The following is a 13,979-nucleotide window of genomic DNA, read 5'->3' as shown; positions in this document are numbered from 1 at the left end:
CACATGCTCCTAGGGACTGCCTGGCTATTACCCATCTTGGCTGCACGGGTCCCGTCAGCACCATTGGACGTGTGCAAACGTATGTAGCAGAGCAGATGTTGGCGTGGAGTCCAGCCGGAGGGCTTTGCTCTGGGACAGCTCTCCGAATGCTTGATCGCAGCTTGTTTCTGGAGAGAGCATCCAGAGCAGAGTCCAAGCATCGGGCTGGAAACAGTCTGTGGGCTGGGAACTGCAGCTTCCACGGGACAAGGGGCAGGAGGCGGGGTGCAGGGCAGGGTTGGGGGCGCCAGAAAAGCTGTGTGGAAGAAACCCAGGTCTGGAAGAGCAGAGGGAGCACTGAACTGGGGTCAAGTGCCCAACACATGGCAAGTTAAGATGGAGTCACCTGGGGTGAAAATGGCCCAGGGCCTGCTGCCCCATCCCTGCGCTTCATTCCCTCACGAGCACAAACCCACAAGCCCACCGCACGCTGAGTTGCAACCGAAGCCCGTCTGTGGACAATGCAAGGCCCCGACAAGCCGACGCTTCTTGGAGCCGAGGCCTCCAGTGGAAGCCTCGGGAGAGACGCCAGCCCTGCTCCGAAACCACAGAGTCTGCGGCTGCCTGCCGTGCCGGGCCCGACCCTCCTGCTCACAGAGAAACAGCCCCCGCCGGCTCTCCGCTCAGGAAACACGCTCCACTTTTATGAGACAGCCAGGCTGTTTTATTGCAACCAGATTGAGGGCTTTTTTTTTTTTTTTTTTTTAAACAAACCCCCTCTCCCCCCAACCCCTGGTGCAGCACAAGACTAACCTTGTCCTTATGTGAACTCAGTCTCCCCCCAAATTCCTCCCCCCCATTCAAGCCATTTTCCCAAGCTCCCACGCTCAGGCCAATGAGGTCTGGAAGTCCCCCAGCCCCAAAAGAGAAGCGGAGGGCAGGCAGAGAAGCAGCCTCCTCCCAGGTTTACCATCCTGCCTGCCAAATGCCCCTCCCCGTCTCCAGATGCCAGAGCTCTCCAAGGCAGGCTCCTATGGATACTTGCATTGACAAGAAAACCCCACCCCAGCAGGGCCAGCCAAGAGGGGGGAAATGGGGCAAAAGGCACAAGGCCAGTGAGGCAGTCCCTCAGCAGTGCCTGGCCCTGGCAAAGTCACCCCCCATCTTCCAAGCAAGAGACCTTCCCCCATCTGCAAATCAGCGTGTTCAGCCCTCTGCTACAATGCTGGGAGGTCTAGACTTGGCTCAGATGCTCCAAGCAGTCTTGGTCAAGTCCAGGTACACCCCTGTCTCAATTTCTGCCCGGTTAGTGGGGCCCTGCCTAGAGCTAACAGGAATGGCTTCATCGATCAGGGTACACAGAGAAGCTCTGGTGAGGAACAATAGCTCCGAATGGTGTGTGGGTCTGCAAGGCAGGACTAGCTTACCGCTCGCTGTCCACCCTCGCTTTGCAGTTGCTGAAGGGCTACAAGGGCTGCTGCCTGGCATCCAAAGCCCTGGGGACTGCAAAGGGGCTTGCTGGAGAGGTGAGCGCTGAATGGGGACATAGGAGAGCTGGGTTTGACTCCTGGCTGTGACACAAGGCAAGTCCCTTCACTTCTCTCTGTACCCACTTCTCCTTTGCCTTCAGTGATGCCAGCTCCTCAGAAGACAGGCTGTCCCTGTTTGTGTGCACGTACGCAATGAAGCCCGCAGGGGCTGCCATAGCACTAAGCTGTGTGGCAGGCTCAGCATTACCCTCCCTACTGAGTCTGAAGTCTGCCTGTGGGACAAGAGAAATGGGGGTAAATTGGTTTCCACTTAACTGACCTCATGGACTGGATCAGTCGGGCATGTGCCAGCAAGAAGGGAAACTACTGTCCAAGAAATGATGCTTGCACCTGGATACTGCTCTTTGCTAACCTGAAGTGCCTCTATTACTGACAGCTCCTGCAGCAGGGGAGCAAGAGCCAAACCCTGGATTAAGGTTGTCATCAGTACCATATTTCCTCATATAAACACACATTTTTTCCACTACAATTCAGCAGCTGGAACTTGGGGTGCACATTATAACTGAGGAAGTAAGATAACAGCAGTTCCTGCCACTTAAGCCTCTGCCAAAGAAAAGCAAAAAGCTGCATGTGCTGTATGCCAGGCTCCCCAGCTGCTGGCTGTGTACACCTTCTCTTCCCCCCGCCCTCCGCCCCAAGAGTCTCTCCAGAAAAGATCCTTTTCTTCTTCATGCCTTTCACAAACAAGGTGCATATGTTACCCGGGGGGGGAGTGATATATGTGAGCAAACACATTATTTCCTGGTGTCCCACAGCAGGGTCCTCCCTTGTGTCCCTGTCTCACACCCCCAAGGTGATGAACACCCCTGCATTATCCAAACTAAACTCAGAAGGCAGAGGACTAAAATAAATCATACCCCCCCCAGCGCAACTCCCAACGTTTTACTTAGAAAAACTTGGTCAGAAAAACTATTCTTCTGCTAGTCAAACCCCTCCCCCCAATTCCCTCTAAAATATGTATCTTCATAGGTGCTGCATATTTATCTTCACCGAGGGACGCATTTGTCATTCTATTTATCTCCCTGGATCCCAGCAGCTGCAGCCCCAGATCCATTTCATCCGCCACAACGTACATTATCATTTTTCTTTCGTCGCAGAAGTGTCACCAGAAATCCTGCAAAATCTCCAGCACTATCTATGCAGCTCAGCATCATGCGCTCATCCCCTCCCCTCCTCTCCCTCTGCCCCTGTCCCACCACAACCTGCTGTGGATTGTAACGAGGGGATGAGATCTTGCTCCTGCCCTGACTCCTGTACTTGGAGGCAGAGAGGGCCAGGAAGGCAGGAGCAGAAAAGGGGTGTGCGCGTGCACATGTGTGTGCACGTCCACTTTGCCGAACAGCTTGGCTGTATCCGCCAGACTAAAGGCTGTGCGTGTGCAATGAGCGACATCTCACACCAGTTCCCAGCTAAGCAGCCCAGTGATTAGCAGGATTGATTCTGTCAACCTGCCAGCCTTAAACACCAATGGTTTATACCAGTGGAGACCACAGCAAAAGCCCAGCTCTCCTTGCTGGAAACAACACAAGGGGCTATAAATGAGCTGGAGCAGTCAGGGCCTGCGTGTCCCGGGCAGCCCAAACCAAGGCCGCTCCCCACACCAAAGCACGGAGGGAGAGGAGTAGGCCAGGCATTTGGCAAGCAGCAGCCACCGCTCCCGCCGTGTCTGGCTGCAGATCACGCCCTCTCCCCGGCATCCCCCTGCACGGTGGCGTCTCTCCCCGCCAGCTCCGTGTCTGCGTTGCTCGTTCCAACCGGCCGTCAGGCAGCTCGTGGGGCTCGGGAGCAGCCAGCCCAGCCCATGCCCTCGAGTCCAGCCCTGCCCTGAGGAGGCGTCGGGGTGGCAGCCCCACATCGCTCCCAACCCGCCAGGCAGAACAGAAGCCTTTGAAGCATCTCCCTCCTCCTGGCACTGCCTCCCTTTGATCTTCCCTTGCGCTTCCTGCCTTCCAGGCAAGGAGGCTGTAAAAGTTCAGCTTGGAGTCAGTACAGCCGGGCTGCTCCCCAAGCCGCCTGCCAGAGGCCGATGAGCGCGCCCCGTGCCAGCTGGAACCCGACCCCCGCGACGAGGCGGGAGGGGTGCCAGTGAGCAAACTGGGAGGAAGGCAGCAGGACAGCTGGATTTTTATAGCTGTTCTGGAAGCGTCCCAGGGACACAGCCTGCCACCTCGGCACCCCAAGCCTTCAGGAAGCCGACCCCAGCCCCCAAGAGACACTCTGGAGGCTGCGGCTACCCATGGCCACAAAAGCTATCCAGCGAATCTGCTATCCGCAGAAGTGCGGGCAGGGCTGGGGGCATGCTTGGAAGTCACAGGCAGCCGGGGGCCGGCAGACATTCCAGTCACGCGGTGGCTCCGGCGGCTTCGCTGCTCTCCGCAGCTGCTGGCTGGAAGCAAAAGGCTTTGTGCCTCCTCCGCTTATCAACGGGTGAACACGGGGACAGCTCTCCTCCTGCAGGGAGAGCCCGTCACCTCCTATCAGCCAATGCAACGCGGCGCCGGCTTGGCAAGGGCCTTGTCAAGGCACAGGACCCCAGCCAACAACCAGGCACTGGTAGAGGCTTGTCTGCAGAGATGAGCAAAAGAGCCCCGCAAACAGCCAATGGTCCCCAGCTAGGAAGTCACTCCCGTTGCAGCCAGAGGCGTCATAGCAAAAGTACACAGAGACACGAGCCAATGGCACCTACACAAAGCAATGATGCACAGGCTCACAGGGCAAGAGTGGGGCAGCACAGCTAAGCCAGGTCTCTTCCAGCATCCAGCACTCAAGCGATCAAAATTCGGTGGTGGATGAGTGAGGGGGAGGGGAGCACAAACGCAGGAGTTGAAGCTGCTCAGAACCAAGGAGTCGCTGTTTCTTAAACACCATCCTCCTATTAACGAGGAATTAGCCCGTCTAATATGCATCAGTCCCAATGGGGAAGCAATGCAGTGACCAGAGAGCTTAGTGTGTTAGCGGGGGCACAACGTTGTGGGAGATATGCAATGGGCTGAGAGCCTGCTGTCAAGTGATGACATGTGCAGGGACACAGGGAAAGATGGTGGCATGTGTGAGGAGTGGGAGGCCCCAGGTCAAAGAGCTACAGGAAAGGCTGGGGGTGATCATGCTATCCTGTGGGGAGCGCGGGAGGGGCTTTGGGGCACAGGAGGATTACTCTTCCCAGGCCCTAGATCCCAGCTCAGGCCTGTCCTGGGACAACACAGTAGTGTGGACAGACCTGTACCAGAAGCCAATGTGCATGTGTTAGCCATGAACATGCCTGCAGCAATTGCACACCCCATCCTGTCTCCCAAAAAAGAGGCATAGCACAGATCCTCTTCCTCATTAAAGCCCACTCTCCTGTTGCCCCCAAATCTCCCTGTTTCTATTCCACCTAAACAGGGACATGCCAAGGGAAAAATCATGGGCAGAGGGGACACCAGCAGCTGCCTGTGCCATTCAGATGTACCACACAACTACAAGGGGCAAGTCTCTCCTGCCATAGAGCGCCTTACCTGAATGACCGCTGGCAAGACCAGCTCTGGAAACCCAATGCTGTAGGCTTGGCTGTGGACATATTCAAGAGTCAGGTCATACAGCTGCTCAATGAGTCCATCCTGGGGAGAGGGGTAGAAATAGAAAGCGATGACTTCAGAGCAATGACATCAGAGCCAAATCCCAGCGCATGGCGTACTGTGCCATGGTCCTGAACTCCCAGGCCAGGATTAAGGTTCTGGGTGGAAGGAGTCATGGGCTAGCAGAGCTGAACCCTTCTGACACTGCGTAAGGGGACCCTGGCTGCACTGCACATGCTCCTTGCGGGTCAGCTGCCCTAGCTGAACCGGGCACAAAGCTACTGGTCTCTGCTTGGGAGTTTCATGAATGTGAGCTGGGGAAACAAGCCCCCTTACATGGATATACCCCTCAACACAGCACAAGAGACAAACATGTGACTGGTCTAGCTGCACCGTGCATTACAGAGCGACCCCCTTGGGAAGGCAGAAACTCCCCACAGGAGGGGTCTGCACTCACTCGGAAGGCTTTCTCCTGCAGATTGGCATTGGACAGCTTCAGGATCACAGCGAAGTTGATGGGCTTCAGGCTCATGCGGCCTGGCTTCTTATTGAAATCCACCTGCTGGAAAACCTGCAAGAGAGGAAGCAGCCGATGTAAAGATGATGGCACTGGGAAGAGGGAGCACAAGGCCTCCTATGGAAAGACCAGGCTGCCACGGGAATGACTCCCAGGGACAGGCCAATACTGCATGTATAGACAGGGACACTGAGACAAGCAGAGGTGAGGCAACTCAGTCAAGTCACAGAATCAGCAGCAGAACTAGGAACGCAGCCCAGACACCGTGACTCCCATTGCCCTGCTCTATCCAGTACCCTGCAGTCCCTCCCGAGAGACCTAATCGCGCCCGGACAGGAGAGTGGTGCAAGTCAGAGAGCAAGTGCCTTGCCCCATCAGAGCCTTGGACACACATGTGCAATAGCTGCTGCAGCAGCACGAAGGGCAGCAAAATCTGTTAGACAATGACACAAGGAAATCTCAAGTTTGCCCCAAGTTGCCAAAGCTCAACTGTTCTATTAAGGCCTGAAAATATTCAAGCCATCCTTTGAGGTAATAAGCTGCTTCATGCTGGCAAGGTCCCAGCACAGCCTTCCGCATAGTCTCATTAAAACATCCTCCATGTCTCTTAACCTTTTGTTTCCAACTAAAACCAACCTCCCCCCAGGGAGCATGAAGGCTGGCCAGCCTGGGTAACAAGGCCCCTGTATCCATAGTCTCCTCCTAAGCGTCTCCAACTGGTGCAGCCAAGGCCAGTCTTTCACCAACATCCTGGTGCCCTTTACATATGAATGCACGAAACCCGGGGACACATGGGAGAAACCTGTCCCTTTCCAGGGACCAGGCAGAGTCACCCCCTTCTCTGGAAACAGAGGTCTCCCAGACCATGAGGTTGACTCAAACCCCAGTGCTCAGGCTCACAATGTCAACCCTCCAGCTGGGGCCCATGATATGACCCTCTCAGCCCTCCCCAAGCAAGTGCTGGAAGGGCAGGCTGAGGGGCAGGGTGATGGGGCTCTCTGAGGCAACCCCTCCAGTGTGGTTTTCATGAAGAGCTGTATTCATTTCAAACCTTCGTGCCTGGCACTCAAGGCGGAGGCATGCGCAGTCTGCTCCTGCTGCCCCACACACAGGGAGGAGCTTTCCAGCTTCCCTTGGGGGATGTGGGGAAATGGGCTGACAAGAGTCTCTATTCTTAGCTTCCCATAAAGGTCACTCTCTGCAGGACGTGCCGTCCCCGGGAGCTGAAATGCGCTGGAAACCCAACAGCTTTCCTGGGAACCCAGCCTGGCTCCCCGCTGCCCTGACAGTTGTGGGCGACCCTTGGCACACCCTGGGCTATTCTGGGGGGGCCAAAGCCACGACATGAGGCATGTACTGGGATTTAGGTAGTGTCAGCTCTGAGTAATGACGGCCTCCAGGACAGGGAGCTGCAGTGAAAGGTGGCACACCACGTGCCCCTTCCCAAGCACGCAGGAGCATGGCAGAAGGGACCGTGTGCTCGGGTCAATCCTGGGCTGCTGTGGCAGAGACACCAACAACTGACCTAATGGGGGACGATTTGGGGAGCTAGACAGGGGTTTGTTGTCACAAAGGCCCAATAAACTGCCCACCCCTGCCAACCTTCCTGGACAGGCAACCTTCAGTGCGGGGGCAAAAAGCTCTCTATCCTGCTAGCCTGGTCCAGCCCAGCCCACGTGCCCAACAGCAGTGGAGGCTCCACATCCCCGCTGCAATCCCACACAACAAGGATGCCTGGTAGGCATCACACCAGCAGCTGGTACCCCCCTGCCCAGCCCCGGCAGAGGGGCAAGGCAGGTCGTGCTCTGGCTGCTGGGGCAGGAGGGTCCAGGTCACTGGCTGCCCCAAGGCCAGAAACGTGCGCAGCGAGCAATCGATGCTTTGCATTTGATTTGTCAGCCCCGGTTTATTTGGGAGGGAGGGACGAGCTTGGTGGCTTGTGAAAACAAAGAGCCCTGGGCCTGGGGAATCAATGCTATAAATCTCGTTATGCACGGTTATTTCTTTGGCCAAAACAGCAGTATTGATCCCCAAGGTCAGACACATTACAGCGCCAGGCGGCGGGGCCGTGCATGCTGGCGGCAGAGCAGGGGCGGGCGGGCAGATGACTCGCCGGAGAGGCCAGGCAGCTGAGCTGGATGTGCGTTGAGGGAACGGCCATGGCAGGAGGGATGGAGGCTTGTGCCCAGGCTGGGGGCAGGGACAGCGGAGGCATGCTGGGAAGGACGCGTGGAGGGAGAGGACAGGAAAGTCTCAGGTCAACCCGGCTGAGGCAGAGAAAAACCCATGACAGCAGACTGGGGGGAGTGCAGTGGTCTTGCCTCACCTGCAGGTCACTCACTTGTACCCCGTGCTGCCAAAGAGTCCCTGGCCCATACCAGCCTAGATGATGCCAAACCCCACCACGGTGCAAACACAGTTTCTCCACTCCTGGCCGTCCCCATCCTGCTTCTGCTGCCTTGCAGCTCTGTCCAGGTCTGTCAGCATCTTGCCTGGACATCCCAAAGCTAGGTGCCCCGAGTGCGGATTCCCCTCTTCTCTCCCGTGCCAGCCCAGACGCAGTTCAGGACCCTGGGACTAGTGTGGTGGGGGCGGTCTTCTCAGCCTCTATCCCAGGAGTGGGCAATTTTCAGGCAGAGGGCCGCTTACTGAGTTTTGGCAAGCCATCGAGGGCTGCGTGACAGGCGGCCAGGGGCAAGCCCACGGGCTGCATTTTGCCCACCTCTGCTCTATCCCAACACATGGGCTAGGGAGCGCGGCGAAGTGGACAGAGGACATGCTTCTTCCGTAGCACGTACAGCCCGGGGCCATAGCAGCCGAGAGGGTCTGGGATTTGTGAGGCATCCTGCCTGTGTGACCTGTGGCAAGACTCTTCCCCGCCTCAGTTTCTCCACCTGTGGAGTCAAGATGACCGTGGCTGCATCTTTGCCCTCCCATGGCTGAGAAGCGCCATCTACAAAGCCCAGTGTTATCGACTGCCCCTGCTTCGGCTGCGAGCCTCAGAGACACAACCAGCCCCTTTCCTTCCTTCCTTCCCCTCCCACCCCCTCCACACACCCCCGGGAGCCTCTCTGCACAGCCCACTGCACAGCCCACACTAAACTCCAGCCATCTGAGTGTCAGCGGAGTGAAAAGCTCCTGCCTTTCTCCGCGTGGCAGGGCTAACCTGCTCCCCACCCCCCCGGAGGAGCAGCTAATTTTAAATTGGCACGCCAGGCCTCCCCATGGGGAGATTTCCACCTTGTTTACCCACACTTGCCTTCCAGCGGTCGAGCCGCCAATTCTCTCGTTGCAGAAACAAGCTCCTGTCACAAAATAATTGAAGCGCTGAGAAAGCGCTGGGAACGTGTGGCCCTGAAAGGGGAAGAATCCGAAATAGACCTTCCCCTCCCCTCCCCGCTGCCTCAGCAGCACAAAAAGGCAATTTTTAGATGGCTTCTCCCAGCCGATCCCCCTCCTGGAAGGGCCTGGTCCGAGCGGCGCTGTGGCTGGTTGCCTCTGCTGAGGAGCAGAAGTCCCTGTCAGGATGAATCAAGGAGCCGGCTCTCATTTCCAGTGGCAGGGGCTTGGGGAATTCCTGTGCCTAGAGGAATCGCACAGACATTCAATCTGACATCTCCTGAAGGCTCTGCGGTGACAGGGGCCGGGGGAAGGGGGAGAGGCGGTGAGCGGTGGATTGCCTTGATTGCACCGGGGGTGGAATTAGCATTATCACCTCTCGCCGCCAGCAAAAAAAATGAAATAAAATAAAACAAAACACTTGCCGCTTCGGAAAACCCGAATTCTGGCACTGCAAACAGGGCGCTCCCCACGCAAAGACGTTGGCTGCTGCCGAGCCAAAAAACGCAAACAACGGCGGTGCCGCAAGCTCCAGAGTCCAGCCCCTGGTACCACCAAGGACCCGCAGCGTCACCCTGCCCTGGAAACTGGGCTGTGTATGGGTCTGCCCGGGTCTTATCATTAAGAAAGTGAGCTGGGACTAGGAAAACCTGGCTTCACCTTTGGGCTCAGCCACACGCTCTTCAGGTCACTTTAAGCAAGTTCCATCAACTCTCTGTGCCTCAGTTTCCCCGCTGGGGATAACCACCCCACACTGCCACCTCCGGGAGGATGGCTGGCTGCAGAGGCAAAGTTGTGAGGGGGCTGGGAGGGAGCTCATGCACTTCCACGCTGAGAGGAAGGAGGATGGAGATGGACAAAGACCAAAAAAACCCCACCCTGAAATGCTCTTGCGAAGCACCCAATGGATGATGTAGGGGAAGGGAGCAAGGGGGAATGGATGCGGCGGATGCAGAGAGATGAAAGGGTTTTCCTGCACGCTGATCACCCCACCTTCTCAAAGGCAAGGCGGCATTTTGAACGAGCACCCAAGACAGCACCCCTCCCCTCAGCCCCCGGCCTGGCCAGGCTGAGCCGAGGCAGCGCCTTGCGCATGCAGCAGCGTCGGATGCGGTCGCAGGCCTGCGGAAGCCAGGAGGAAGTTCAGCGTGCGGTGTGGCGATGCCTGGCTGGGGCCGATACGCAGCTTGTCACCAGCCTGCCATGGGGGGGCATAGGGGGGAGGTCTACACGAGGGTGAAATGGGAAGAAAGGGGAATACTTTATCTCTTGGAGCCCGAAAGCACCCTGCTGAGCAGGGAGGAGATGCCTCTGTCGCTCAGGCAGGCTGGCAGGGGCTCAGAGAGAGAGAACGGCGGGAGGAAGGAAGCAGGCAAACGGCAGTGCTGCGTGGGCCAGAGCTGGGAGGGGTGGCGGGGGAGGCCGGAGATGTATAAACGGCGCTGGCTTCCCCAGGCTGACAGGATGTGGTTTGCAAAGGACGTTTACAACAACACGAAACCACAAGAGCCTTTGCTTCAACAGACCCCGAGGAGGGACGTGCCCTCCTGGCTTGGCTCCGCTCTCTGAGACGCCTCCCCTGCCACCACAGCCAGCATCACCCTTTTCCTCCTGTCACGCTGACCACTGGGGCCCTCTCGCACCCCCCTCGTCCCAGACAGCGCTGGGCTTCAGCTGTGCTATGGCTTTGCTAGCTTTCTCGCAGCTCTGGGGGGGCAAAGTGTGGAAAGGTCGAGGCGGGAGGAGGAGGACCCTGACTGCAAGAGCTGCCGGTAAGAGAAGCAGCTTGTGGCAGAGCTGGGAAATCACCCAGGCGTCTCCCAAGCCCCAGTCCCCTGGGCAAAGCACCTTTCCCTTGGGCTCAGGGGACTGGGAAGTCAACGCAGAGCTTCTCGGCAATGGGTCCCAGGGGACAGGATGTGGCAGGCTTGGTCCTGGGTGCAATCACAGAAGCCGCCACCAGCACCGGTCCCTGTAGCTCCTTTGTCAGCAACATGAGCAGACAGGCAGCACCATGGAGACTAAACCCCCTTCCTGCACCTACCAGTGCCTCCCCCGCTGCAAGGCCTGAGGTGCACTGGTCGGGCAACAATGGGGTGAGGGGAAAGAAAGAGGAGGGAAGTGGGGCCTGCCGTCCCCGACTCTGCTGGGCATAACCTGTGGCTGATGAGGCCTTCGGTGTCCATGGCTGACAGCACAGCACTAATATGCACACAGAGTCCTCAGCCACCTGTGGCTACAAGGACCAAGACAGGAGCCCGTACGCAGTCCATCCTCAGTAGCTCCCGCTGGAAAATGCTGCTGTCTGGAGACATAACACAAGACTCCCCTTCTCCCGGCTCACTGCCAGCTCCCTTGCCTCTGGAGGTGCCAGGGCATGAGAAGTCAGAGCCGAGAATCCAGTGAAACTCTCCCACGAGTTACTGAGACGCCTCTCCTTTCCCCCCAGCTCAAAATCCTCCGTTTGGACAGGTTAGGCTTGTTGTCATGATCATTTCACTAGATCCAGTGCCCTGTAGTCTTAGACCAGGCACCACCAACTGCTGGGACTTGGGACATGAAATCTTCCTGGGGCACAGCTAAGGAGCCAATTACATTTATAACCAGCTCATACAGGGTTAAGAGATGCCTGCTATGTTATAAGCTGACTGCAGCTGCAAGTAACCTGTGTTACAACATCCCGGGAATGAGGCTGTAGATGGTTATAAACCACCTATTGATTTGCTGGAGTCTATAATGATTAATCATTAATTAAAACACCTATTAATCATGTATAAACTATTTATAAAAGTACCCTTATTACAAAAAGTGTGCGATGGCAGTTCTGGGCTGAACTCTTGGCATTTCCATGCTGGCTTGGCTAGAAGTTAGAGATGGGCCAAAGCCAAAACCTCAAAGTCCAACTTCCACCCCCACCCTCAACCCCAATGTCAGGAAGTCTGGTAACCTCAACCCCACCCACGTTTTCCAGCCTGAGCCCCCCCATCAAGGGTAAACAGACAAACACAAAGCTATAGCTTCCCCCTGGTACAAGATGACCCAGCACCTTGGAGAAACCAGGGGATGCCCATTGTAAGCTTAGCTACAGCATGTTCGCAGACTGGAGCACCCACTCCCCAAATTCCTTTCAAAAGCACTGTCTAAGTGTGCTGACAGGGGACACAGAGGTGGGGATGAGGACTATTCCTGAAGGAAGGTAGTGTTACCAGGCACAACAGCAATGGGATGTCTTCTGTGGTTTGTATCTTCTTGGGAACGGACCCCTGCCCCTCTCTTGGAAGCTGCCCCAGAGCTCCAGGGACGCAGTTTGTACCCAGGCAACCTTGGCATTCATGCCTGCACCCCGGGCTACAATACAGAGGCACCACATCTAAGCCTCCCTAATTGATAGTGTGAACCTGGTCTTTCTGATGCCGCTCACTGGCATTCAAGCAGTGAAGAGAGTTTGCAGCCCCAAGAACAGTCTGCAGGTGCCAGCCAGGTATGCGTTTAGGCAGCTTTCACTGGCTGCTATGGGATGAAAAGGAATTGCTTTACCTCCAGGATGAAGGGCAAAATTGGGATGAAAGTCCGGGTGTTCTCCGACAGCAGGGTGAGGGCACGGATGCAGTGCATGCGCAGGGGGTAGAAACGAGCTGTGGGCACCAGTCTGGAGAAGGAAAGGAGGAGAGGTTATTGGGCAAGGTCAGCTGGGAGGGGAGTGAACCCAAGAACCTCCAGACTGGAGACTCGGGCCTTTCACAGGTCTGGTGCTCCCTTTAGCTTCCCCCCAGAAGTGCCCAGAGATACTCTCCTCCCAAGCTAAGGATCTCACATGTCCCTGAACTGGGGTCTTCCAGAGACTCTGCACCATGTGCATTACAGAGCAGCATCCCCTTGTTGCTCCCAGAGCCCTTGCTGAGGTCTAACCCACCCAGCTGCCACGTTATTCAGAACTTAAAGCTGCACAGGTCACTCGACCAGCATAAACACTATGTCGTCTTTGCCTCGAGAAGCCTGTGAGCAGGCTAAGGTACTTGGGATGCATTCGCAGTGGGCACAGTACCAACCAAGCCATGTGGGACAGAGGAGGAAAAGTGGGTGACAAACGAAGGGAGCATTAGCTGTACTGCACGTTACACTGCAGTTTTTGTGTTGCCTTCTGTTCTTTTGCAGGTGGGCGAGGGGCACCAGAAAGCCCAGGTAAGCCTACACAGCGAGGCTGGAAGGAGGGGTATCTCGCATTTGGGGCACGGTGCAGGGGATGCAGGAAGCCATGCGTTCTACCAACAGGCACCAAACCGCACGCCTGCACCCCCTGGTCCCACGGAAGCAGCCTCACTTCCAGGCAGCTTGGGCACCAGCGCCGCAGACAGTCTCTCGCGCCGTCTAATCGATCCATTACCTACTGCCACAGAGCGCCGCCAGCGAGAGCGAGGACTTGGAACGAGCAGCAGGAAAGGGTGGGGAGTGGGGGAGCTCACCCACACGGTGTTTGCACTTCCTCCAGACATGTGTTTTATGTTTGCTTTATTTATGCTAAGTACTCTGGTCTGGCTGAATCTTTGGAGGGTCTGAGGGACACACCATGCCCACATTTAGGAGGTGCCGTAGCATGTGCTGATGCGTCAACTCTCCTTCACAGCCACCTCTGTACCAGGAGAGGTGCCACTGGCAAGACGGACTGCCGGCTGTATCACACGACACTGAGCTGTTTCACTACTGCCCCGTTGCTCCCCCGCACCGGCCTTAGGCTGTAACAGGGTTTTGGGGGCCAAGTGTCAGTTGTGTGCACGCAGGATCCAACACAATGAGGGGCTCCTGCAATACTGAGAATAAGCAGACTGATGCAAACAGCGCCTTCTGAACAGGGGTAGCACTTAGCACCACCCACACGAGCCCAGAGCTTGTGACCACTCAAAGCTGTGTTTGCCCCATGACAAGCAGCTAGGTCTTCTCCCTGCAGTGCTCTTGGGAGAGGAGGGGTGGACCGAGACACAGAAAACAACAGGCTGACCCCCCTCTGGCCCACCTAAACTCCCACTACACACGGATCGGTGC

General features: G+C 56.7%; 1 protein-coding gene across 2 annotated transcripts in view; it reads right to left on the bottom strand.

The window, feature by feature from the left end:
• NOC2L (NOC2 like nucleolar associated transcriptional repressor) overlaps positions 1–13,979 on the bottom strand; it is a 65,436-nt gene that overhangs the window by 30,212 nt on the left and 21,245 nt on the right. For both annotated transcript variants that reach the window (XM_019541619.1, XM_019541620.1), the window contains exons 12-14: positions 12,477–12,588; positions 5,541–5,654; positions 5,024–5,125 (exon numbers count right to left, since the gene is read on the bottom strand). In XM_019541619.1, coding sequence (XP_019397164.1) covers positions 5,024–5,125; positions 5,541–5,654; positions 12,477–12,588 — 328 coding nt within the window. The remainder of the gene's footprint in view (positions 1–5,023; positions 5,126–5,540; positions 5,655–12,476; positions 12,589–13,979) is intronic.

The sequence above is a fragment of the Crocodylus porosus genome, unplaced genomic scaffold, assembly GCF_001723895.1.
Source record: "Crocodylus porosus isolate Cpor-Errol unplaced genomic scaffold, CroPor_comp1, whole genome shotgun sequence".
Classification (NCBI taxonomy): domain Eukaryota; kingdom Metazoa; phylum Chordata; order Crocodylia; family Crocodylidae; genus Crocodylus; species Crocodylus porosus.
The sequence above is the reverse complement of the archived record's forward strand: the minus strand, read 5'-3'. Positions and strand labels throughout refer to the sequence as shown.